The sequence below is a fragment of the Hyaena hyaena genome, unplaced genomic scaffold, assembly GCF_003009895.1.
Source record: "Hyaena hyaena isolate Hyena2069 unplaced genomic scaffold, ASM300989v1 scaffold_30, whole genome shotgun sequence".
NCBI classification, from domain to species: domain Eukaryota; kingdom Metazoa; phylum Chordata; class Mammalia; order Carnivora; family Hyaenidae; genus Hyaena; species Hyaena hyaena.
In genome coordinates, this window is record NW_024080662.1 from 5,014,044 (window position 1) to 5,041,203 (window position 27,160).

The following is a 27,160-nucleotide window of genomic DNA, read 5'->3' on the forward strand; positions in this document are numbered from 1 at the left end:
TTGTATCTAAAGTACGATGTTTCATTAAGCAGCAAACTGAGCTGGGGATAAACATTCCTAGAGTTCCCTTTAGGAAGCAGAACAGCTGACTTCATTTTCTTTCCTTGCATTTTTAGAATTACATTTACAGAAGATAACAGGCTCGAGCTGGAGTCCATTTCATTAATGCTAATACTGCTTCTATAGAAGGAAAACATTCCAGGCTGAATACCCAGTGTAATCAGTTACCGTGCACTGCATAAGGAAGATTAATATTTGGATTTAGATTTGCAGAAGATCAAATCTCATCCCCCACGACATTTTCTTTTTCTTTTTTTTTAAAATAATTTATTGTCAAGTTGATTTCCATATAACACCCAGTGCTCATCCCCACAAGTGCCCTCCTCCATGACCCACAGACATTTTCATATTTGAGGTTCAGAGATGGAGATCTGATTCCTGCACCCCAAATCTAGCCTTTTGAAAGGCATTCCACAGGGTGGGGGGGGATGAATTTGGAAGGCACCTAGAAACAAGGACACTCCCGTAGACTGACAGTGTAAGGAGTCGTGGCAAATGTTTGGCCTTCGTCATAGTGTTCATTGTATTTGACTTCGATCATGAAGTTACCAATTTTCAGTTACATTATCCATCCTTGGCAGCATCTTTTAATACTGGATACTTAGATGATAGCATTACAAGATTTAAAGTCACGATAACAGTAAATGTTAAACTAGATGCCATGGTGCTTTGTCAGAGTTCACAGATGTTTGGACACAGGGACACACCACTGCATTTACAATTACCCTCACTCTCTTACGTCATCAAATTCCCCCTCCAGGCTGGTTCTTTGGCATCTAAACATGTGCAAGTGTCTTCTGTCTTTAACAACACACAAAGAACAACAGCCAAAAACCTCCCTTGACTTCCCTCACCCCCCATCTTGATTTGTAGCTGGGATTTGTCTTAATTAGCTATGGGAAGATGACAGACATGGAGACAACTTTGAAAGAAGTTTATTACTTACAGTTCCCGAGGGGAGGGGACAGGGCCACACCGGGAAGCACCAAAACCCGTCAGGAGGAGGGAGCGTGGGGAAAGCATGGCCCAGAATCTTTAGTATAATTTCCAAGGGAAGGAATGGGCAGACCAGGGCAGGCAAGTTTGAGCAAGTTTACGATTGGGCAGTGTAAATACTTACCGCAGGCTCTGGGCTATAGCAGCTGTCACTAACTGTCTGTTAGCTGGCCATCTGGAAATTCAGGGCAGGGGGAGTATTGGTTGGTGCTGAGAGGAGGATAAAGAAAGTGGTTGGGTGACACCTCGGTGGCTCAGTCGGTTAAGCGTCCAACTTCGGCTCAGGTCATGATCTCACGGTTCATGGGTTCGAGCCCCGCGTCAGGCTCTGTGCTGACTGCCAGCTCAGAGCCTGGAGCTTGTTTCAGATTCTGTGTCTCTCTCTCTCTCTCTCTGACCCTCCCCTGCTCACACTGTCTCTCTCTCTCTCAGAAATAAATAAAACATTTTAAAAAATTAAAAAAAAAAAAAATAAAGTGGTTGGGGGTATGGGCTTAGGATTGGGGTTTGTAGGAAAGGCATGCTCTCCGGCAAGCTCTGGAATTAGCTTGTGCTGGGAGGGACAGTTTCTCCCAGCTCCAGGATGTCAGAGCATTCATAACACACAGAAGAAAAACAAAACATACTACACACCTTTTCTTTAAACACATCCTGCATTTCTTTCCTCTCCTGCATTTGAGGTTGCTACTTCTACTTCCTCTCCCCCACCCATTCTCTCCCAACCCTCTCCTCCCTCTGATGAGTCATTGCTGACCTCTAGGTGGCTAAATCCAAGGTCTCTTCTGGATTCTTCTCTCGCTTTGCCTCTAAGAAGTATTTCTCACAGATTGCTCTTTTCTCCTTGAAACTGTTTTTCTTGGTTCCTCCTTACTGGCAATTCAGTCCCCGTCTTTTCTGCAGGGTTTTCTCTGCTTGACTTCTGTAAGTCCACAGGCCTGGGTCTGGGGCATAGACCCCTTTCTATCTATATTCCCTTATGATGATTTCCTCAAGGCTTGTGGCTTAAAGTGCCATCTCTATGCCCATGACTCCCCATCTTTATATTGCTTATCTCCAGCCTTGTGTTCATGTCCATGTACCTCCTCTTGGGTAGCTCATAGCAATCTCAGATGTAACCTGATCAAGGCACAGCTCTGCCTTCCAGACCCTTCTTCCCTGAACCTGCTGCCTTCTTCCCTAAACCAGTCTCCCCAATGGTAGTTAATGGTATCTCCTTTCATGCAATTGCTCAGGCCTAAAACTAGTAGTCGTTATCCTTGCATCACCTCTTTCTCCCAAACCCCACACCAGTTTGTCAGGAGTCCTGTTGATTTCATTGCTGAAGTCAAAGATCTGCCTATTTTTTTAATTTATTATTTTTTTAATGTTTGTTTATTTTTGAGAGACAGAGCATAAGCAGGGGAGAGGCAGGGAGAGAGGGAGACACAGGATCCGAAGCAGGCTCCAGGCTTCTGAGCTGTCAGCCAGAGCCCGACATGGGGCTCAAACTCATGAGCCATGAGATCATGACCTGAGCCAGAATCAGATGCTTAATCAACTGAGCCACCCAGGGACCCCTCTGCCTTTTTTTTTTTTTTTAAGTAGTCTTCATGCCCAACATGGGGCTCAACCTCAGGATGCCGAGGTCAAGTCATATGCTCCACTGACTGAGCCAGCCAGGCAGCCCAAGATCTGTCTGCTTTTTATGTCTACTACCATAACTAAGCCAGTAGGATTTCTGGACTATTCCTGCTGTAATAGCCTCCAGACTGGCGTTCCTGGTTCCACCCTTTGCCTTCCATTCCAGTCTAAGAGCAGCCGCAGTGATCTTTTAAAAATGCAGTTCACTTAAAGATAGGCAATAGATCGGTGGAACAGAGTTGAAAATGCAGAAATAAACCCATACATATATGGCCAATTGATCTTCTACAAGGGTGCTAAGACCATTGAGTGGAGAATGAATAGTCTTTTCAACAAATGGTCTGGAAAAACTGGATCTGCACATGGAAAAGAATTAATTTGAAGGGGTGTCTGGTTGGCTTAGTTAGTTAAGCATCTGACTTCAGCTCAAGCCATGATCTCATGGTTCATGAGTTTGAGCCCCCTATTGGGGCCTGCGCTGACAGCTCCAACCCTGCTTCAGATTCTCTGTCTCCCTCTCTCTCAGCTCCTCTCTCTCTCTCTCAAAAATAACTAAACATTGGGGCACCTGGGTGGCTTAGTTGGTTAAGCTGCCGACTTCGGCTCAGGTCATTATCTCCTGGTCATGAGTTTGAGCCCCACATCCGGCTCTGTGCTGACAACTCAGAGCCTAAAGCCTGTTTCAAATTCTGTGTCTCCCTCCCTCTCTTTGCCCCTTCCCTGCTCACACTCTGTCTCTCTCTCTCTCAAGAATAAATAAATAAATAAATAAACAAACAAACAAACATTGAAAAAAGGAATGAATTTGAATCCTTACTTAACACAATATACAAAAATTAACTCAAATGGGGTGCCTGGGTGGCTCAGTCGGTTGAGCGTCTAGCTTCGGCTCGGGTCATGATCTCAAGGTTCGTGGATTCAAGCCCCACGTCGGGCTCTGTGCTGATGGCTAGCTCAGAGCCTGGAGCCTGCTTCAGATTCTGTATCTCCCTCCCTCTCTCACCCTCCCCTGCTCATGCTCTCTCTCTCTCTCTCTCTCTCTCAGAAATAAATAAAACATAAAAAAAAATTCAAAAATTAACTCAAATGGATCAAATACCTAAGTTTAAGAGCTAGCCCTATAAAACTCTTAGAAGAAAACATATGCATAAATATTCATAAACTTGAATTAAACAACAGTTTCTTAGTGTCTAAAGCACAAACAAAAGAATACATAAATTGGATCTCACTAAGTGAAAAACTTTTGTGCTTCAAAGGACACTATCAAGAAAGTAAAAAGACAACTCACAGAATGGGAGAAAAAATTGTAAATCGTATTTTTACAAAGCATATAGTATCCAGAAAATATAAAGAACTCTTACAATTCAGCAATAAAAAAGACATCACCCAATTAAAGAATGAGCAAAGAATTTGAATAGACATTTCCCCAAAAAAGAATGGCTAGTGAACATGTGCAAAGATGCTCAATGTCATTAGTCTTTAGAGAAATGTAAATCAAAACCACAATGAGATACTGCCTCACACCTACTGGTATGGCTATAATAAAAGAGAGCAAGTGTGGGTGAGGATGTGGAGAAATTGGAACCCTAATTAGTTGCTGATGGGAATGGAAAATGGTGCAGCCACTTTATAAAAGTTTGGCATTTCCTTGTGGCACCTGAGTAGCTCTGTCGGTTAAATGTCCAGCTCTGTTTATTTTTAAACATTTGTTTATTTTTGAGAGAGAGCATGCAAGAGTGGGGGAAAGTGGGGGGGCGGAGAGGGGTGGGAGAAGAGGATCCAAAGCAGGCTCTGTGCTGACAGCAGCAAGCCTGACGTGGTGCTTGAACTCATGCGCTGTGAAATCATGACAGTGAGCTCAAGTTGGACACTTACCTGACTCCTGTAATGGTTTTCTGTTGCCACTGTAACAAATGACCACTATTTAGTGACTTAAAAACACAAACTTATTTATCATTTGCCATTTCTATAGGTTACAAGTCCACCATGCGTCTCTCCTTGGCAGGGCTGCCTTCCTTCTGGAGGCCATAGGGGGAGAGCCCATTTCCTTGCCTTTTCCAGCCTGTGGAAGCCACCTGCATTCCTTGGCTTGTAGTTTTCTTCCCCTGTCTTCAGAGCCAACAACATAATGTCTCTGACTCTGTGTCACCGTATCTCTCTCTGCCCACAGCTAGAAGAGGTTGTCCACTTGTAAGGACTTGGGTGATTACATGGGGCCCATCTGGGTAATCCAGGCTAATCTCCCCAACTCAAGGTCCTTAACCTTATCACACCCACTGAGTTCTTTTTCCCGTGTAACATATTCTGAGGATTAGCACATGGACATCTTTGGGGGCCATTCTTCTGCCAATCCCCATCACCGGCAAACAAAAGCCAGAGTTGTTCCCCTGACTGACAAGGCTCTTCTAGGTGATCCCCCTTTGCCTAACTTCACCTCATGGCTCTCTCCCTCCCTCCTTATCCTACAGCATCCTGGTCTCTTAAAAAGCCAAGTGTGTTCTCACTCGGCCTCTGCACTGGCTGTTTCTTCCACCTAAATTATTACTCTCTTCAGTCTCTCATTTCCTGCCTGACTACTTGTCATTCTGATCTCAGCGTTGAGGTCACGTCAGAGATATGCAAACTCCAATAGGCCTTCTAGCCCTCATTCTAGTTGGTTGCCACAAAGCTCCTGTCGTGGCTCAGGGTTGTCTTGTTTGTGCATGCATTTGGTGTCTTTCGCTCCCTCCCTCTTGACTGCCACATAGGTAGGAACCTCATCTGTCTGTGTCTGCGACACTAAAATGGTGGATGGCACATAGTGGCTGCTCAGCAAACACCTACTGAGTTAACCTCTCACAACACCGGGGTAGGATGGCTGGCGTTTCTGCTTATGCATCAAAGTGCCGCACTCGGGCAGTAGTGTGGACACAGCTTTGAAATCACTGGATCATTTTTTTTAATGTTTATTTTTGAGACAAAGACAGACAGAGCATGAGTGGGGGAGGGGAAGAGAGATAGGGAGAGAGAATCCCAAGCAGGTTCTGTGTACAATGCTGAGCCCGACGTGGGGCTTGATCCCACAATGGTGAGATCATGACCTGAGCCAAAATCAGGAGTCGGACGCTTAACCTATTGAGACACCCAGGTGCCCCCAAAGTTCATAGCCCTTGACAAGTTATTTGCTTTATTTAAATTTGCATTGTTTAAAATTTTTCATGTGGGGCACTTGAGTGGCTCAGTTGGTTGAGCATCCAACTTCAGCTCAGGTCACAATCTTGCAGTTTGAGTTCTAGCCCCACATCAGGCTCACTACTGTCAGCACAGAGCCACTTCACATCCTCTGTCCCCTCTGCCTCTGTCCCTTCCTCACTCATGCTCTCTCTCTCAAAACTACATAAACATTTTTTTAAAAAACTTTATGTAAAGGAAATGTTTTGAATATTTGTGCATTGCTCTATTTGAATTTTACAAAGTGAAATTCGTATAAATGCTTTTGTACCGTAACTTCACAAGAGCAATTTTCAACAGAACCGGCAGGGTCCATATGAAGGATCTCTACTCTCCTGGACGGGGTGGCTCCTCTTTCTCACGCTCTCTTCTGTTGCTTCTCTTTCAGAAAGCACGCTCTGAACTGCCATCGGATGAAGCCCGCTCTCTTCAGTGTGCTCTGTGAGATCAAGGAAAAGACAGGTAGGCCCTTGAGATGACTTTTTTGTGGCTCCAGGACCATGACAACCACACACTCTCTGGTCCTGATGTAGCCATCTTGCCTTCCACGTCTCTCTTTGGCAGTAGATGGTTCAGATCCTTCCTTTCTGCCTTGTCAGCTCCCTGTTTTCTGGTGTATCGGTGTTGTGTCTTACACCCATTAATTTTGCAGTCTGTAACTGGAAATACTATTGCCAGTAAGTAACAAGCAGCTGCATTGCTCTTAAGGGAGACCTAAGAGGCCTGTGGCATTCCATTGTTTTGGAAAAAGAAAAGAATAAGGGACACCTGGATGGCTTGGTCTGTTAAGCACCCAACTCTTGATTTCAGCTCAAGCCACCATCTCACGGTTCATGGGTTCCCATCTCACATGGGATGTGCCGACAGCGCTGAGCCTGCTTGGGGTCCTTTCTCTCCTGTTCTCTCTGCCCCTCCCCAACTCACTCTCTTAAAATAAATAATTTTTTTAAAAAAGATGATAGAATTAGAAAAGTAGAGTAATAATGATTTTATTGTTTTAAGCATTCAAAGTAATCCCCATGGAAGCCGCCTGCCACTGTAAATCCTTTTGTTAAAATAAAAATCACTTTATTTTGAATTAATTTTAGATTTGCGGGAAAGTTGAAAAATAGTAAGAGAGTTCTCCTATACCCTTCTCCCAGCTTCCTCTAGTGCCAACACCTTGAGAACCGTGGCGTGATGATCAAGACCAAGGCGTTAACCTTGGTACAGTGCTCTTCCACCGAACAACAGACTATTCAGATTTACCGTCTGTGCCCTAACGCCCTTTCTCCAGTCCACCCTCCCACATTGCATTTTGTCATCCTGTTTCCTTGGTCTCTTTTGATCTGTGGCTCAGTCTTTCTTCATCATCTACAACCTTCACACTTTGGTTGAGAACTGCTCGGTCATTTGGTGGGACTGACATTTGTGGGGAACCCTATTAGGTCAAAGAAATACTTCATGGGGCCCCTAAGTAGCTCAGTTGGTTAGACATCTGACTTCAGCTCAGGTCATGATCTCACGGTTCATGAGTTCGAGTGCCACGTCGGGCTCTGTGCTGACAGCTCAGAGCCTGAAGCCTGCTTCGGATTCTGTGTTTCCCTCTCTTTCTGCCCCTCCCCAACTCATGCTCTGTCTCTCTCTGTGTCAAAAATAAATAAACAAAAAAAAAAAATTAAACAAAACAGAACAAAAAAAAAAAACAAAGAAATACTTCATGGTGGCTCTTCATGGTGCTCCCAACCCAGGTAGCAGTCAACATTTTCTCTCCTGTTTTTATACCACATTCCTTTTTCATAAAAGCCAATCTGTGCTGTGTTTCATCCCTGATTCTTTTACCTTCGAATGCACTTGTAACCCGGAAGTTTTTCTTCTGCTTGGCTCACAGAGCCCTTGTACTTTGGGTACGTCTGTTCTCATAGGTTGCTTGTGTGTGTTTAACTTTTTATTCTAAATCACAGATTTACAGAAATGTTCCAAGAACAGTGCAAATATATTTTCTTCCTGCACTGTTGGGGAATAAGTGGCTGCCAAGATGCCCCATGACCCCTGCACACTTAGCTGAGTGTTTGTTTCCAATGAACAAGGCATTCCCCCTGGGACAGCCCTCAGAGTCAGGGAACGACACTGATAACGCCACTAGCATGGAATCCTCAGACCTTATCTAAGCTTTGTCAGTTGTCCCAATAATGTCCTTTATAGAAAAGGATGCAAGCCAGGATCTCATGTTATACATCATGTCATGTTGGTCTTTTTCCATGTGTGACAACCCATGTTTTATTGGCTTTCATGACCTTGACCCTCTAGAAGATCACAGGCAGACCCCTCCATTTGGGTTTATCTGATGTTTATTTTGCTGTTTCCTCACAATTAGATTTCTGCTTCTGTTATCCTCAGTATTTTCACTTATTGCTTTATAAGTTGCATAAGTTTCATAAGTTTTATAAGTTTATAAGTTCATTGTTTTATAAGTTTTATAAGTTTATAAGTTTCACTTATAAAACAATAAGTGAAAATACTGAGGATAACATAAAAAACATTATGTTTTATTTATTTTTGAGAGAGCACAAGTCGGGGAGGGGCAGAGAGAAGGGGACAGAGGATGCCAAGCAGGCTCTGCTCTGACAGCAGCCAGCCCAATGTGGAGCTTGAACTCACGAACTGTGAGATCATGACCTGAGCTGAAGTCGGACGCTTAACCGACTGAGCCACCCAGGCGCCCCAGTACTTTTACATATTTAATCAGTTATTCCTTGCCCTCCCTGTATACCCAGTCCTCCTCCCAAATGTGGACCTCTTTTCACCCCTCAGTCCTCACCCCATCCCCTGCCAGGCCACTGCTGTGACAGCTCCCATGTAATGCCTTCCTCAGGCTCCAACACCCAGGGCCAGGTCGCCCTCCCCCACAGATGCGCCCTCACCCTACAGACTGAAGCACAGAGGTGGGCTCTGTAGGGGTTTCAACAAGTTTGCCCGCACAGCACTCCCTTCTGTGTTCTGCACCGACTGGATCATCCTACAAATGAATGAGCAACAAGCCCGAGAGTCCTGTGGGCTGAAAGAAACCACACATGCCAGCGCTCCCCTGGGAGGCCGGCTCTGGTCACACGCTCCTCCGCACTACTGAATTGTGTGGTGTGGGTCGCTTTGATAAAAACCAGCCAGCGTTGGTACCTTTTGCTGGGCTGGGCTGTGCTGTCCCCTTCCCTGTAACCTGGGGGAAAAATAACAAAAGCTCTTCCAGGGCTCCCCGCTGCCCCAGTGGTTGGCTCTGCCATCCTAGCTCCTTGGAGGTGTGGGACCCTGAGGGTTTTAATGGACAACAGCTTAGCTCTGTGAAATAGCTAAATTCCAAATATGGAATTTGGTAGAAATCAAAACAACTTTTAAAAGTAATTCAATCAACTGTTGTCTCAGGAAGCTTAAGTTCTTTTTTTTTTTTTTAACATTTATTTTTGAGAGACAGAGCATGAGCAGGGCAGGGACAGAGAGAGAGAGGGAGACACAGAATCTGAAGCAGGCTCCAGGCTCTGAGCTGTCAGCACAGAGGCCGGCACAGGGCTCGAAACCACAAACCATGAGATCATGATCTGAGCCGAAGTCAGCCACTTAACCGACTGAGCCACCCAGGCGCCCCTGGAAGCTTTAGTTCTTGATGATGTTTATCACGTCCGTGAGGTGCTGGAACTGAACAGGAAGCCAGTTCTTGGGAGCTGTGGCTGTGCCATCTGGGCACATCTTTTTTGTTCCATCTGATTCTCTATGTGTGGACAGGAGTGCAGGGGTCCATCAGTTTCAGACTCCACAGTTTCAGGAGAAAAAGTAAGGACTGATACCTACCGCCATCAGGACAAGCTGAGGTGTCTGTCTTAAACCATGCTGTCACCTGATCCATCCTTCCAGGCTGCAGAGGTCATGCTTGGGGCTTTTGACTTATCCTAAGCTGAGTCCCAAGGAGGCCATAGAGTTCAGAGCGTAATCCACACACATCAGATCTGGGCACTCTTCAGAAAATCAGGCTTTCTGTCCACCAACTGGCTCAAACATTGGGGTGCATAAGGCGTTTGGGGACATGGTGGCACGAGAATGGGGCAGCGCTGCTCAAACTTGGAAAGTGCAAGCTTTCTGCAATTGCCATGAGCCGGACCTCACATGGTCTGGCTGAGTTGTCAAGTTCAATGTGGCCAAGTCTCTCCTCTCATGATCAGGAAGTGCAGCTGTGGGATCACTGTGCACCCAACATGCAAGTGGCAGGAAAATAAACAAGATCCCGGCTCTGCTTCAGCTTCTCCCAACCTTGTGACAGGAATGACCCAGTATTAGCCCAAAGAAAACTATTCAATGCCCTGATGACGCACCCTGGCACCAGTGGGTCACCACGTTACTGGTGATCCTGAGAGCCAGGCCTTCTGGGCCTCCTCATGCAGGGACACAGCATGTCTGCTTCTTGATTTAACCCACATTCCTCACATTCCCCTCTGGCTAAAGTCTGCAAGAGGCCTTTAGGGCAAAGACCAAAACTGTGCAGAGCATTTGTTTATTAATTTAGTATTATTATTTTAATGTTTATTTATTCTTGAGAGAGAGGGAGACAGAGCACAAGCTGGGGAGGGACAGGGAGGGAGACACAGAATCTGAAGCAGGCTCCAGGCTCTGAGCTGTGAGCACAGAGCCCACACGGGGTTCAAACTCATGAACTGTGAGATCATGGCCTGAGCTGAAGTCAGCTGCTTAACCCCCTGAGCCACCCAGGCACCCCTTCTGCAGAGCATTTAAAGCTCAGTATGCATCGGTGGAGTATGGGTGGCAGTCAGGCAGCTCCAAGCTTCCCGGCATTATCGCGAAACCTTCTAGCAGCCTCGGGGCAGACGCTTACTTTCCTCTTGTTTTATGGAGATCTCACCCCAGTAACCTACAGCCAGGACACATGCCGCCCTTTCACACCCTGTCCTGGCTCAGAAAGGGAACCCTTCCTGTGCCTCACAGCCTGCAGCCACCAGTCCCACAGTGCCGTCTGTGCATCCGCCACTCTCACTGCACCCATGATGGTTGTGGGCCTTTGCCATCTGTCTCCTCCAGTGAGCACAGGCCCTGGGATGTGCTGTGTTCTAGGACTGTCCTTAGGTTTCTCCTGAATGAAGAACTATTCCTGGTGACTGATACCTATTAATTGAAGTCCTTTTCATCCTGTTCATTTTATGAGGTTCGGGAAGATTAAGTGTCTGGGGCCTGACTTGGTATCATCCTGAAGAGAAATCCGTCCTCTGTGTCAGCCCCGTGTTGGCAGGCATTCCTGGAAGCACTACCTTACCTCCTCACTGCCTCCCACTGTCCCCTCTGGCCTGTGGGGGAGCGCTGGCACATCTTCTAGGTCAGGGGTGTCTGGGCGTCCCTGCCCGCAGAGGCCTCTGAACTCCAGCGATGCCCTAGGCATGCGTCTTCCCTTCCGAATCCTTCCCTGAGACAGCCCTTCTTCTTGGCCTCGAGAGGAGCTGTCCTAAGAGAACAAAATAAACCGTTTTTGGAGTTTTGAATTTAGCTGAGAGGACCAAATACTAGCCCAGCCCCTTTCCTGAAGCCCTTGGGTCTACGTGCTTCACAGAACTCAGAGCTGGGATTTTAGGCACGGGTGTGTTGAGTTCTGAGGCAGAGCCTGCATTTCAAAGGTGACATTTAGCACCACAGCAGGAACATTCTCACACCCTGGTTAGGTCAGACTTTGCCTCCAAATGAACTTGAGTGCCAACTTCTATAAAAGCATTGGGATCTTGGATTGGGGATGGGCAGGCAAGTTAGACCCCGTGGGCACAGGAAGTGCACTGAAAATCCACCTGGCATGTGGGCATTTCACCCAGAGGGGCCTGTTTTGTCTTCTCTGCTCTGTCACCATCCCCTGTGCTGGTCTCAAGTGCATGTCTATTCCTTGGTCAGTTCTGTGCTTACTGTCTCCTGAGGAATGAGAAGTCCCGGAGACCCGGCTTGGCCAGCCTTGCTTTGGGCCAAGGAGCCTCCTCTGTGCTGCAGGAGCATAGATGGCTGCCTTTCAGAGTTCATGAAAATAACACATAACATAAGGGAACACCCTGTTATTTCCTGACCACTGTTTGTTGGCTTGGCTAGGAGCTGACAGGCTTGAGTAACCCAGCAGGTTTTATTTGGGTTTTTCAGTTTTTGTTTTTGTTTATTTTTTAGTGAGAGTAAGCGGGGGGAGGGGCAGAGAGATGGGGACAGAGGATCCAAAGCAAGCTCTGCGTTAACAGCAGCAAGCCCAACGCAAGGCTCGAACTCACAAATGGACTCACAAACCGTGAGATCATGACCTGAGCTGAAGTTGGACACTCAACTGACTAAGCCACCTAGGTGCCCCTAACCTGGCAGGTTTTTTACCTTTGTTTCCCTTCCTCATCACTTAGTCAGGTCTGTTCCAATTCCAAATTCATGATCTGTTAAGTCCAGCCTTATGGTTGGGTTTATGCCAACAGTGAATTACCCTTCAGGCCACGTTATCAATTACACTGCAGTGTGACTTCTTCTGGAACTCCAATCCCTTTTCTGATTGGCTGTGCCCGAGGCCGAGTCTCATGTACTTTTTCTTATGCTGTGCTAAGAGTGAATCTCCTAGAGCTGGGAGTCGCTTGGAGTGTCCTTTCCTGGTACCCCAGTTTCAGGGTGACTTGTGAAAAGCCTCTTAATTAAAAAAAATTTTTTTAAAGTGTATTTATTTATTTTGAGAGACAGAGATAATGCAAGCAGGGGAGGGGCAGAGAGAGAAGGAGAGAGAGAATCCCAAGCAGGCTCCACACCATCAGCACAGAGCCAGCTGTGGGGCTTGAACTCACGAACCGTGAGATCATGACCTGAGCTGAAACCAAGAGTCGGATGCTTAACTGACTGAGCTACCCAGGGGCCCTGAATTGCTCACTTTAAATGGGTAGGTGCAGTCGGGTAAGCATCCGACTCTTGGTTTCAGCTCAGGTCATGATCTCACAGGTTGTGGGTTTGAGCCCTGTGTCTGGCTCTGTGCTGACAGCTCAGGGCCTGGAGCCTGCTTCAGATTCTGTGTCTCCCTCTCTCTCTCTGCCCCTCCCCTGCTCATGCTCTGTCTCTTTCTCTCTTTCTCAAAAATAAATAAACATTAAAAAAATTTTTTTTAAATGACTGGATGGTATGTCACATGAATCCTATCTCAGTAAAGCTGTTGCCAAAACAGCTTGGGGCACCTAACTGGCTCACTCGGTGGAGTGTGTAACTCCTGATCTCGGGGTTGTAAGTTTGAGCCCCACATTGGTTGTGGAGATTATTTTAAAATAATAAAAATCTTTTAAAAAAATAACCAGTTCAGGAGCTAAAGGGTTTTGGTTGCCGGTGTACCTACAAGAAGAGTGAGGGGCGCCTGGGTGGCTTAGTCGGTTAAGCGTCCGACTTTCGCTTAGGTCATGATCTCGCGGTTCGTGGGTTCGAGCCCCGTGTCGGGCTCTGTGCTGACTGCCAGCTCGGATCCTGGAGCCTGTTTCAGTCTGTGACTCCCTCTCTCTCTGACCCTCCCCTGCTCACACTGTCTCTCTCTCTCTCCTAGAAATAAATAAAACATAAAAAAAAAAAAATTAAAAAAAAAAAAAAAAAAAGAAGAGTGAGCCAGGAGCTCACGGGTTCTTGTGAAGTCCCAGTTTCTTACGGAGTCTTCTACCCTGTTCAGGTTTTTCCTTCGGGCGTGGCCATTGACTTAAATGATCTTGTGCTTTTGTTTCTGGTTTGTTTCCTGATTCCCGAGCCAGAACGCCAGCCCCTGAAAGCCCAGGCGTGCCCACAGTGCAGCCCAGTCCTGTCAGGGGCTTGGCTCCCAGTAGCTATCAGTAAACATGGTGATGGCTTGCGAACGACCAATCTTTTTTGACAGAAAATACTCCTTTGTCTTGTCACTTAGAACTTGCTTAACATCAGTTCCTGGGATAATTCCCTTTAGGGTAATTAGGGCCTTGGCTGGTCTCAAAACCTGATTCCCAGCCTGGAAAATTGGGTAGGACGTGGTTGATGCGCATATCGCTGGGCTGGTCACCTCACTATGTAGGACTCGGCAAAATAAAGATCATACCTTGAGTGATAGCTTTGGAAGTTTCTAGGCCTTTCCCAATGGCTCACATATTGTTCAGTTGAAATTGGAGCATTTCTTTGGATGGGAAATGGAATTGTTGGGGTGCCTTGGTAGCTCAGTCCGTTGAACATCAGACTCTTGATTTTGGCTCAGGACATGATCCCAGGGTTGTAGGATTGGGCCCCATATCAGGCTTCATGCTGAGTGTGGAGCCTGCTTAAGATTCTCATTCTCTCTCTCTCTCCCTCTGCCCCTCTCCCCCGCTCACATGCTCTCTCTCCCTAAAATAAAATAATAGGGGCACCTGGGTGGCTCAGCCCATTAGGCATCCCAACTTGATTTCTGCTCAGGCCATGAGCTCACAGTTTGTGACATTGAGCCCCGCATAGGGCTCTGTGCTCACAGTACTGAGCTGGCGTGGAATTCTCTTTCTCCCTCTCTCTCTGCCCCTCTCCTGCTCACACGTGCACCCTCTTTCGCTCTCTCAAAATAAATAAACTTAAAAAATAATAAAATAATAAAAAATGAAATCATTTAATGTAGATAGAAATCATCAGGAAGTGGGGTTTTTTTAGCTGTTGCTGTTAAATGTTCTCAAAGCCTTATCGCTATAGGAGAGCATGGACCAATTTTCTAGACCTTTAACTTAGCCATGTTGTATATTATAGTATTTTGCTGTCTTTTCCTTTTGCCTGTTGCCACAAACCTAAATAAGCTGTGTATCATTTTTACTTCATATAGTGGTTTACTACAGAACTGTAGAGTTTTAATAAATGCCTAAGTATAGTGAAATGAAAATTAATTTGCTTACTTGGTTGAGGCTTCAGCACTTAGGTTGTGATATATTTTAATTAAGGATTCATTAGAAGCGATGGAGATTTGCATAGTGTCGTACTCCCTCAATTTGATAACTATCTAGTGTGTGTGCCAGTCATGATTTCAGAGGAGTGTTTGTTAAAGGGATAGTCTCCATAAGGTCCCATGGGACTGAGAAGGTTCAGGGACTTACAGTAAGGATTTATCTAGAGTGCTGCTTAAATGAACTGACCAAGGATACATTGCCTGACAAGTAAATGCAGGCAGGTCTCAAAACCAATAGGCTGGGGGCGCCTGGGGGGCTCAGTCAGTTAAGCGTCCGACTTTGGCTCAGGTCATGATCTCACGGTTCGTGGGTTCGAGCCCCATGTCAGGCTCTGTGCTGACGGCTAGCTCAGAGCCTGGAGCCTGTTTTAGATTCTGTGTCTCCCTCTGTCTCTGACCCTTCCCTGCTCTCTCTCTCTCTCTCTCTCTCTCAGAAATAAAAAACAAAAACAAAAAAACCCAACAGGCTGGGTTCAAAAGTGTCCTCACTTGGAGTTACGAACTCAGGGCCATTATCCCCAGGAAATAAGAATATAAAAGGGCCCTTGATAGACTAGTGTGAGAGGCAAGCTGTGGCCAGACAGTTAGAATGCCATTGTGCAGTGAAGACCCAACCTGGAGGCCAGTATGGGTGGGATGGGGGATGAGAGAGGCCGTTGTTGGTGAGTCCCTGGGCCACTGCAGTGACACAAGGACATCCTTCAGCCTTTGAGTTGGTCTCTTGTCCTTACCTTGCCCGTCTGTCCCTCCCAGGCTCCTGGTCTCATCCTCTCCACTGGCACCTGAGGACAGAGCCGAGGAGACATCTCCTGGCCCATGTCTGACTTGAAGCAGTGCTTCTAAAAGGCCCCCAGTAAGTCTGAGTGTGCTTTGTGGTCTGACGAGATGCTTGTTATCAGGTTAAGGAGGGTTCTTTCTATTCATGGTTTGCTGAGGGTTGCTTTTTTTAAAGATTTTATTTTAGGGGCACCTTGGGTGACTCAGTTGGTTGAATGTCTGACTCTTGATTTCAGCTCAAGTCTTGATCCCAGGACTGTGGGACTGAGCCCTACATCAGGCTCTGTGCTGGACATGGAGCCTGCTTGGGATTCTCTCTCTCTCTCCTTCTGCTCCTCTACCCCCACTTTCTCAAAAATAAATAAATAAATAAATAAATAAATAAATAAATAAATAAAATATTTCATTTTTAAGTAATCTCTCCACCCAATGTGGGGCTCAGACTTACAACACCAAGGTCAAGAGCCACATGCTCCACCACCTGAGCCAAAACCAAGCCACCCGGTTTGCAAAGGGTTTTTATCATTAGTGGGTATTGTTTTAATCAATTTTTTTTCTTTTTGTATCTTTTGAGTTACTGTTTTTCTCCTTTAGGTTTCTGTGATGACTTTCATTGATAGATTTTCATTTACACTGATTATTTACACTGACGTAGTTTGAAAGCACCTGTGGGCAGAGATAAAGCCTCTTGGCTCTGATTCACATATTTATGCACCTACATGTACACAGATGCTGCTGGCTTCAGCTTGCTGGTCATTTGGCTAGACATTTAGCTGTCTGAACATGAATGGGGCTGGGTCGTGATTTACTTGTGAGCTCCTGTCTTGAGGCCTGCATACGGTGGGTGTGGCTTTCCCTGGGTCTCTTCTCTGAAGCGGTTGGTTGAAGGAAAGGGGTCTGTCTTCCTTGAGAGCCTGGTAGCCATAAAATGGCCTGGTGGCCTGCAGGGAGAGGTTTCTTAGCACAAGCTCCTCTTTCTAGAACATGATTCTGTGAAGCCAGGCATGTCTCAAGGGGCTGGGGTGCTAACAGCAAACAGGACAGTGATGGTCTTGAGTGGGCAGAGTAGTTTCACACAATGATCACGGAGGCAGATGTGCAGCATCAGGGCTGGAGGTAGAGGTAGGCCTCTACCTGCCTGAGGGCACATCTTCCCTTCCTGGCTGAGAAGGGGTCTGAGAGGCCAGGAAGGGCTTGGTATTCCTGGCCAGGTTGGAGCTAAGTGGGTGAAGGGAGCAAGCGGCCATGGAGGAGGTCAGGAAGCTTATCTGGGCCAGATTCGGAAGGACGTGGGGGACTCAGGTTCTCCTGAAACAGTCAGGCCACCTCTTGCTCTTGCCCCTCACCTTCCTTCAGTGTGTGAGCGTGTTCTCAAGATTCCAGGGCTTGAGACCCTAACCCTGACATCCCAACACCAGGCTTGGGCTTTCTGTCACCAAATGGCTCCTCAGACGGGGCGCCTGAGTGGCTCAGTTGGTTAAACGTCCACCTTCAGCTCAGGTCATGATCTCACAGTTTGTGGGTTTGAGCCCCGTGTTGGGCTCTGTACTGACAGCCAGCTCAGAGCCTGGAGCCTGTTTTGGATTCTGTGTATCCCTCTCTCTCTGACCCTCCCCTGCTCTCTCTCTCTCTCTCTCTCTCAGAAATAAATAAAAAACATTAAAAAAATAAAAAGTCTCCTCAGAAAGCTGTTCAGTTGCTGCCTCTCACTGAGCTTCAGGGCACCTTTCAGTTCCATGTTCTCTCAGCCGGCCAGCCAGAGGGGGTGGAGACCCCACAGTGTGGGTGAGGGGGGCAGGCTTCCAAGGGCCCAGGGGCCTTCCCATAGAGGGCAACAGGCTCCCGGCCAGGCCTGTCCTGTGTCACCCTGTCCCATCGGGTGCTCAGGGAGAGCTGTGGCTATTACTCATTTATATATTTGCAGGGTGACACACCCACAGCCACATGGTCAGGCCACTTAGGGGCATCGGTGGTCTCTGGGGCTCAACTTGCGGGTTAGCCTGCCTCCCGTGTGGGTATGGGTCCCAGAGGTGGCTCTGCCCAGACTCCTACCCTGGCATGGGAGGAAGCTGCCATACAGTCTTGCTGCCAAGCAACAGGACTCAGGAATGGGTCACGGGCTGGGCAAGCAGTAAGGGGGAGTCAGGGCGAGGAGGCTTCCCCTCGGAGCCTTCCCCCGGCAGCCCTACCTTTGCCCTCCTAAGGAGAGAAAACTAAAAACAACTTGGGCTCATGCTCCTGTCTTAGTCTGCTTGGGCTGCTCACACAACATATTTTCTCACAGTTCTGGAGGCTAGAAGTCCAAGGTCAAGGTGCCAGCTGATTTGGTTCCTGATGAGGGCCACTTCCAGGCCTGCAGACAGCCACCTTTTCGCCTGTTCCTCCGACTGAGGCTGGGGGGATGGGAGGGCTCTCTTCTCCTTCTTAGAAGGCCACAGGCCTAGGGTGAGACCTCCATCCTTACAACCTCCTTCAATTTTTTTTTTCTTTTTAGCTTTATTTATTTATTTTGAGAGTGCAAGTGAGAAAGACAGAGAGACAGAATCCCAAGAAGGCTCCACAGTGAGGGCCTCACAAACCCTGAGATCATGACTTGAGTTGGACGCTTAACCGACTGAGCCCCCCAGATGCCCCCCAACCTCGTTCAGTCTTAATCACCTCCTCCCGGGACTTGTCTCCAAATACAGTCACCCCAGAGTTAGGGCTTCCCCAGGTGAACATTGCAGTTCCATAGTATTTCTTTAAAAAACAAACATAACGTGTTAATATTACAGTTTTCATGGTTCGATTTACTAGGGTTTTTATCACCTTCAGTAAGTTGGGAACAGAGGAAATCTGGCAGTTGGCCCAGCGAGGGAGCGGGTGTTGGGGGGTTTATTTGAGATCCTACTCCTCTTCTAAGTTCCTCTAACAAACATTGTCCCTGAGCTAAGCTCCTGGTCCCCAAGGCCTTCCAGGCACCAGTCGAGGGCCCTTGTGGGAGCTGAGAAGCACGTCTGAGATGCTCTGGAAGGGGCTGCTGGGAACGAGCTTGTTGTAATTGACGGTAATGAGTAACTAATGACAATAATTAGGCCAGTTACAGGGCGGGCCCTGGGAGGACAGACGCTCGGTGCTGAGGGAGGGACAGAGCTGCACTGGAGGGGCAGCTGACGGAGGGCAAAAGGCACTTTGCAAACAGGTAAAGTGAAAGCCAGACATACGTGCTCTGTATGCCCATGTCCACAGCTATAATTGGCGATGGTGACCGAAGCGCGGGGTAACTTTTTTTGTTTTTTGTTTTGCTTTTACTCATTTGCAAAAATGTCCAGCCTTAAAGAAAGAAAGCCCATAGTGTGTGATTGCTTACCAAAGCAGGACCTCAAGACATGCGCATGGTTAATACCACAAGGCCTGGGGTGTGACAGGCGTGTTATCTCCTCGTTCATGGGCATCTGGGTGGTTTCAGTTTTTCAAAATTACAGCCACTCTAGGTAGAGTGCGTCCTGTGAATATGGCGTCTGCAGGTGCCAGTGTTCCTGAAGGATACATCCTCAGGGTAGTAATTTGGAGATCAAAGGATAGGTACTTTTTCAATGTTACCCAGCATTTCAAAACTCAGCTCCAAAATAGGCTGCATCAATACCTACCCATAGATGGGGCGCCTTGGTGGTTCAGTCAGTTAAGTGTCTGACTTTGGCTCAGGTCATGATCTCACTGTTTGTGAGTTCAAGCCCCGCATGGGGCTCTGTGCTGACAGCTCAGAGGCTGGAACCTACTTCGGATTCTGTGTCTCCCTCTCTCTCTGCCCCTTCCCCCCACCCCAAAAAATAAACATTGAAAATACATACCTATAGAGAGATATGAGAAAAGGCTTGGGTATTCTCTGTAATTTGAGAATTTTCATTTGAGAACAGCAAGTGCCATGTTTTTATGGTGTATTTTACAAACTCTTCACCAGGTGTGGTACCCGGCTTGTGATGCGCTCTTAGTTGCTTGCTGTCAGATAAATAAAAGAACGTGAGGAAGATCACCACACGCCCTGCATCACCCCAGAGTCACGCATGCACATGTGCACACGTCTTTACCCTCACGTGCGCCCACACCTCTGCATGCACACACATGCCTTCACTAAGCCACATGCTCCAACCCCGTCCATCTTTTCCCGAATTCAGTTGAAGCCATAATGGAAGACGAAGAGGTGACCTCTCCACCATAGGCGTCAGGGCGTGCTGGGGGTCCCCTGAGGAGGGGCTGGGTCCTGCATGTTCCTCTCGGCCCACTCCCGATCCCCTGCTTGGGCCACGGGCCCTCAGAGGGGAGCTGTGAAATAAACGTGGGACAGGAGCAGTGTCCGCCGTGCTGTCAAAGGGCCGCGTGCAGGGCCCAACAGAGGGAACATTGACAAAGGTGAGTTTGGAAAGATGTGAGGCAAGTCCATGAGTGGCCAGTGTCAGACTCCAGATTTTACCTGTGGATGCCAGGGGGTTGTTGAGGTCTTCGAACTAAAGACTGGCACGACAAACACTGTGTTTGAAGGTTCCCATCTTGGAGGTGTGCATGATGGATGGGCCAGACAGAGGCCGTTCCTCTGCAGATCATGGCGGGCAGGGAGAGGGGTCAGCGCAGCAGGGCCTAGGAATGGCATTAAGGGAGGGGATGGATGGTGAGTTGACTGAGGAGATGGAGTCAATAGGATTTGAGAACAGACTTGAGCAGGAGGGCCTCCATTACCTACTCTGGGCAAGGAGAGATTGGCCGGTGGGGGGTCCCTGTACAAGGACCAGGCAGTGCAGGTTAACTCTGCAAGAACCAGATGGCAGGTGTGGACATCCCTGTGAGCCCTGTGAGCCCCGTCCTGGTTGAGCCCAGGGACTAAAGTTCACATGTGGTGCCTCTTGATCAAGTAAGATTGTGAGAGAATTGGGTCTCCAAAGTGGAAGGCTAGTGTGGAACCAATGAAGGTGTCACTTTCCCCTCCGTTCTTTCAGAAAGTGCCCCACTGCGCCCAGTGGGACTGAGTAGATGGAAGGGGTCCCCACACACGAGGAAAATTCCTCCAAGGATATCTTCTAAGCTCTTTCAGTTTTCACAAGTACATTTTAGACAGAAAAGGTTAATCCTTTAAACAAGGACCAGGAGAGGGACACGTGATATGTAAACAATATCTATGATAGGGCTTGATTCCTTTTTTATTTGAGCACTTAAGTCAATAGCTGATAGTTTTAAAAGAGCCTGTTCCCAAGAAAACACTTAAAAAATTTTTTAACGTTTATTTATTTTTGAGAGAGAAAGAGTACAAGAGAAGGAGGGGCAGAGAGAGAGGGAGACACAGAATCTGAACCAGGCTCCAGGCTCTGAGCTGTCAGCACAGAGCCCATTGTGGTGCTTTGAACTCATGAGGTTGGATGCTTAACTGACTAAGCCACCTAGGCACCCCACCCCCACCCCACCCCTGCTAAGAAAACACTTTAAACTTTGTTTTTCTGGAAAGTCAGAACTAGATGGACATCCTTACTTCCCTCCCCATTCCCTCCCCTCAAGGACGTCCCCCCCCCACCCCTGTCCCAACCTCTGCAATGATCACCCGCCTATTTCTTTCTCTGCAGCCACGGATACTTATGGCTAAAGGAAACAAAACTCAGGTCCTGCAAGACCCCCCTCCTTGGATCTGAGCCTGGATCTACAGCCCCTGCAGCAGCCTTCCCCTCTGCACTGCTTGGCTCCCACAGTCCCCTGGAACTTTCTAGTCAGATTCTCCCCTGCCATACCCCACAGCTGCTTTTGCAGAGATTAACGGAGGTCTAACGCCTAGCCCGCATTTTACCCCCATCACTACTTCTGTGTTTCCCTCCACCTACCTGATAATTCTTTCCATGTCCTCCTTCGCCTGTCCCTTATGCTGGTTTTCCAGCATTCGGGGGGCGTGGCCTGCTTCTCCTAAGTACAAGTGCAGGCACAGGTGGATCCAAACAATGTCCCGAACACACCACGTGCCGATGGCACACGAATACCTGTCTCCCGCCCAGACTGGTCAGCTCAGTCCCAACTCCCAGTAAGCAGCAACTTCATATCTGTGCTTGCCTGGGCCAGGGACCTGGGCTGGGTCAGGCTGGGTCAGCCTTTCCACCTGCCACTCTGCGTGCTGCGCATGGGAGAACGTGGTGCCACCCACTGCCTGGGAGTTGCCCCGCCTCTTGTTCTCACACCCACATCCAGTGGTCGGGGATCCTAGGACTCTCCCTCCAGCTGCCCTGCTGCTGCCCTGTGTCCGCCTGGACGGTGACAGCTCTCCCCACTGCCTCCCCTGCCTGGCTGGCCCTGCCCCTCAGCAGGCCACCCTCTCACCTCAGCTGGAACAGCTCTTCCAAGTTTCAGGGCCAAATGTCTTGTTTCTCTGCTTAAACTCTCTAAGTGGAGGAGCGCCTGGGTGGCTCAGTCGGTTGAGCGCCTAACTCTTGGTTTCAGCTCAGGTCACGATCCCAGGGTTGTGGGATTGAGTCCTGCATTGGGCACTGCCCTGAGTGTGGGGCCTGCTTACGATTCTCTTTCTCTCCCCAGCTTGTGCGTGCACTCCCTCTCTCAAAAAAAAAAAAAAATTTCTAAGTGGATTAATTATCTTCACTGGTACCCTTTGGATCAAGCTTTTCCTCTCTGACTTTATAGCAGCAATTCCCATCCCCAACACACACAGTCACACACAACAGCCTAGTCACAGGCACACCAACACAGCCACGCTGACGCCAGCCTCGCATTCTCACCCATGTCCATGTGAATGTCACGTCCATCCCCTGGTGTGAGCATCTGGACACGTGCCCTCCTCTCCCTTCTGCAGGCACGGTTCGGGCTTCTCCAGTGCTGCGTGCCACCCCAAACCTGCCCTGTCCAGGCCTCCCATGCAGGCCCAGGTGGGGACTCTGAGCTCTGCCCGCACGGCTGCCCTGAGCTGTGGCCTGCCTTCACCTGCTGGACTCCCACCCAGGCCACTATCAAAGTGGGTGACTCGGTGTCTGTTACCGGATAAAAGGAAGCCTTCCTTTCCCCTCAAGAGTTCTGTGTTCACATAGGACGCCAGTGCTGATAGTCTGTTGTGACTGTTTTCGCTCTGACAGCGGACACTGACTCAGTCCCATCTCTCTTATCTAGTGTTAAGCATCCATGGCATTCCAGAAGAATGTCCCCCCAGCGCTCAGCTCATGCGCCTGGATAACATGCTGCTGGCCGAGGGCGTCTCCAGGCCTGAGAGGCGAGGAAGAGGAGGACCAGCAGCAGTGGCCAACACGGCAACCCCAGGTGGCTGTTCAAATGACAATAGCCTTGAGCACTCTGACTACAGGGCCAAGCTGTCCCAGATCCGACAGATTTACCACTCTGAGCTAGAGAAATATGAACAGGTGATCTTTCTGCATGGAAGAGTGTCTATCATGTGAATGCGCATTTGTCAAAGCAAAACAGGGAACACTAACTGCCTTTCTTTGGTGGCACAGACCAGGGAGTTCACGCACTTGGCCTCATGGCAAAGGGGGCCAATTTTGCTGGAAAGCCTTTGCATTCACGTCTCTGTAACCAGCCTGTGCTGGAGGCTGCGGGGGGAAGGGGGTACGGCAGGTGGCTGGTCCCTCATGGAACCCCGAGCCAGTCTGCTGGTGGTTACAAGCTGGCGTGTGTGTCCCCACCCCAGGCCTGCCGTGAGTTCACCACACATGTCACCAACCTTCTCCGGGAGCAGAGCAGGATGAGGCCCGTCTCGCCCAGGGAGATCGAGCGCATGGTCGGTGTCATCCACGGCAAGTTCAGTGCCATCCAGATGCAGCTGAAGCAGAGCACTTGTGAGGCCGTGATGACCCTGCGTTCACGGTTCCTTGATGCCAGGTCAGGCCCTGAGCACCGCCTGCCACCCCAGGGTCTGCTCTTAAGAAGAAGAAATTGCTGCTAGCTTGGGTTTAAATTCTGGGGGCCTCCCAGCCTGTCCAAGGGCTCCAGCCATGGCTGTGGGCACAGCCCTCACACAGCCTCTCAGGAGGCAATTTAGAAGTGTTGACTGCTGTTGTTATAACCTCTAGGAAACCACAGGCGGGCTCGAGGGGACATCACGAGAGGCCAGTGTATGCACACCGGCTGAGGATGTCCGTCTTTGCAGGCGTAAGCGGCGGAATTTCAGCAAGCAGGCCACGGAAGTGCTGAATGAGTATTTTTATTCCCATTTGAGCAACCCTTATCCCAGCGAAGAAGCCAAAGAAGAACTGGCCAGGAAGGGCGGCATCACAGTCTCCCAGGTGACAGTCCTCGCCTGCCATGCCTCCCTGAACATAGAATGGGGAGAAGGTCATGTTCGGGGAGGAGGACACCCAGGGAGGTTCACCAACTGTGCAGAGCACACAGGTGGTGCATGAGGTCCCTGACGCAAGGCCAGGGGCATGCAGAGTGTAGCACTCGGTGAATTGCGCCCTTAGCATCTAATATCATGCTTGTATCACAGGAATGTCCTGTGTTGTGTGAGAGAGGCGAGGGGGTAAGCAGAGGCGAAGAAAAAGAACTGGGAGCAAAATTAGGACTTAAAATGACCGACCGGCTCTCATGCCAAAGTACCCGTTCAGCTGTACTGGGAGAAGTTCGGATTGTTTCTCTGGTATTCCAGGCCAGGTGGCCAGGGTTGTACATCTGGCAACACCTGGCTCCACACAGGGAGTGGTGGTACAGATCAGGGGTGCGACCTGGATGACTTTGGGAGACCCTGGGGGTCGGGACTGCCAGTGTTCTCAGTGGAATTGGGGGCGGGGGGGTGGAGCTGAGACGAGAGCCCTAGAAACATCTCAGGAGCTTTAAAGCAGGAGTGGTGAGTGCAGGCAGCTAACGGGTGCAGGGCTGGGGCAGGCCACACCACGGGGTAGCACCCGGCCTGTGGCCTGTGGCCGCCAACTCACTGAGCTTCACACCCCCCACCCCCCACCCCCCACCCCTGGTCAGGGGCAGCCCCTCCCCCAGCTGTGTCGTTGAAGGGCCTGGCTTTCCAGCCCAGGCCAGCTGCCTCCAGAGCCTGTGCCCTTAGCCAGAACCTTCTACCCTGGCCTGGGGCTAAGCCTCGCTGCAACTTCATGACACGGGCCAGCAGGAGCCCCACAGGGTCACACGGGCAGCAGGACCTTGCTGACACAGCTGACTGCGTTCACCCTGGAGCTGCCCCGTGTCCTCGGCACCAAGGCCAGAGCTGAAGTCAGGTGCCGGTTTGCCACCTCGTGCCGTTTTCTGGAGGACAGCCAGACTCAGTTCAGAGCCCCGCGCCTACAGAAAGCACAGGGGTCTCAGGTCTAGGCTTCTTCCGAGGGGAGGGCCAGTTGCAAACAAAAGTTTGAAAAGCGCTGGCTACCTTCTGGTGACTCCTGCTGGCCAGCAGCAGAATTCTGTGCCAGGAGCCCCTCCCCACTGTGGCGGGTCCTCCGTGCCTCAGGACGGCCTGAAGTGGCTGACAGTCCACAGATGGGGGATTCTGCATTCGGGATGCAGGTGTCCAAGCTGTGAGGTTGGCACAAGGAGGAGGTAAGGAGGCCCCATTAGGGCAAGTGGTGTCACAAGTGAGGCCCCAGACGTTTTCAAGATAGAACCGGCTGCAGCTGCAGGCTGAGGAGGCCGGAAGGAGAACAGGACCACGGGTGAGTCACAGATGGGGCACTGTGGAATCCTAGGCAGCAGCTGAAGCTGGCTTGGCCGAAAGAGCCAGAGGGACTGGGCCGGGGTGGCCGGTGGCTCCGAGCTGCACTGGTCAAGAGGATATCTGAGAGCCTGTGCTATGCCCACACGTGCTTGAGGTGCCCAGGTTGGGGTGCAGACCCCAGCCCAGGACCAGCTCCTCCCCCAGCCACGGGGCCCCCTCTCTGCCCAGGACAGGGCCAGCCTCCCTGCCTCGCCCCCACACGAAGTGCACTCTGCTAGTTAAATTAACATGGAAAACTGCTTGCTGCCATTCCTGTGCAAACTTAGTTCCACAAAGCCGTTCCAGCACATTCCATGTAGGTAAGTGGGGAGCAAGTACTGCTCTGGCCACCCTCACACCTGGGGACAGAAGGGAAGAGATACTGGTTGAGGGACAGGAGCACACACAGGGCTGTTTCTTTTCATGGTTAACACAGAAGATAATGTAGGGACATTAAAGGAATAAACTTTTAGAAGGGAAGAGGTCAGGGCACATGGGTGGCTCAGTCGAGCGTCCGACTTCAGCTCAGGTCATGATCTCATGGTTTGTGGGTTCAAGCCCCGCGTCGGGCTCTGTGCTGACAGCCAGCTCAGAGCCTGGAGCCTGCTTCGGATTCTGTATCTCCTTCTCTCTCTGACCCTCCCTGCTCATGCTGTCCCTCTCTCTCTCTCTCAGAAATAAATTTTTAAAAAAATTACTAAAAAATAGAGAAGAGGTCATTGAAACCCTGCCTCCGTAACTCACTTGTTTATTACTGTTTTTTCTTTTTAATTTTTTTAAAGGCTTATTCATTTTTCAGAGACAGAGTGTAAGCAGGGGAGGGGCAGAGAGAGAGGGAGACACAGAATCCAAAGCAGGATCCAGGCTCCAAGCTGTCAGCACAAAGCCCGACACGGGGCTTGAGCTTACAGACCATGAGATCATGACCTGAGCTGAAGTCAGAAACTTAACCTGCTGAGCCACCCAGGCGCCCCTATTACTGTTTGTTAAACCGCATGTATTTCATGGCAGGCCCCAGGCCTTACTGTGGGATATTAAAGTGTTTCCAGTTGTGTGTGTCTCCATGGAAGGCGCGCTGGCCCAGGTCTCACTGACCCTGTGATGGTCACAACCCTCGGGTGGGGCACTACTGGCATTGGGTGGGCGGAGGCCAGGGAGGTTGCCTAGCACCCTCCGTCCCCAGGACAGCCCCGCTGCAGAGAAGGACCCCCGGGGAGAGCCCTGGCCGGGTCCTGGTGCAGGTTTGGAGTCCGAGGGGCTCAGCCCACTTGGCCCTGGGCCAGCTCCTCCGCCTGCCAAGACTGCCTTTCTCTAGGATGGCTGTGACGGCGGCTGCCCCCAGCTGTCCCCAGCTGTCCTGAGGACTCGACAGGCACAAGCGAGAAGGCACTGAGCTCAGCACTCGGCTCCTCCCCAGTGCCCTGTCCATCCGTCGTCTGTCCGTGTCATCCTTTTATAAGTTGTGGATCCAGTGTGTTCTTTCCTTAGACTGGATTCCCAGGGTGCGGTTACTGGGTCCTTGGGGATGCGAGTTTCTGTGGGTCCCACGTTCCCTGAAGAAGAATCCAGAATTCAGTCTGTTCCTGCAGGGAGTGGACACTCGTCTCTCCGTGTGTCCAATGTACCTGTTTCCTTCCAGCAACTTCCTGTCCCTGGCTCTCAGCATCTGGCTGTCAGGCCCTCCTCTGCCATAGGGCAGGCCGGCTCCGGGGTGACTTCCACCCGCTACAGCCACTGCCCTGTGTCCACGCTTCAGTCAGCGCCAGCTTCTCAGTCCCCACCTCTCACTGGCCCCCAGGCCTCGTGTTGCCACTCAGACACCTTCCTCCTGGACAGTGGGAGCACAGGCACCTCAGCACCCACCATCTGTTTACATCGTCTGATTCCTGGTC

At 49.6% G+C, this 27,160-nt stretch overlaps 1 protein-coding gene across 3 annotated transcripts in view; it reads left to right on the forward strand.

Moving 5' to 3' along the window:
• The window catches only part of PBX4 (PBX homeobox 4), a 41,872-nt gene that overhangs the window by 11,457 nt on the left and 3,255 nt on the right, over nucleotides 1-27,160 (forward strand). For 2 of the 3 annotated variants that reach the window (XM_039228203.1, XM_039228204.1), the window contains exons 2-5: nucleotides 6,275-6,348; nucleotides 22,724-22,971; nucleotides 23,259-23,449; nucleotides 23,718-23,853. In XM_039228203.1, the coding sequence (XP_039084134.1) occupies nucleotides 6,275-6,348; nucleotides 22,724-22,971; nucleotides 23,259-23,449; nucleotides 23,718-23,853 (649 nt within the window). Of the gene's footprint in view, nucleotides 1-6,274; nucleotides 6,349-15,626; nucleotides 15,675-22,723; nucleotides 22,972-23,258; nucleotides 23,450-23,717; nucleotides 23,854-27,160 lie in introns of those variants that run through there. The other variant, XM_039228205.1, reaches the window with a different exon arrangement.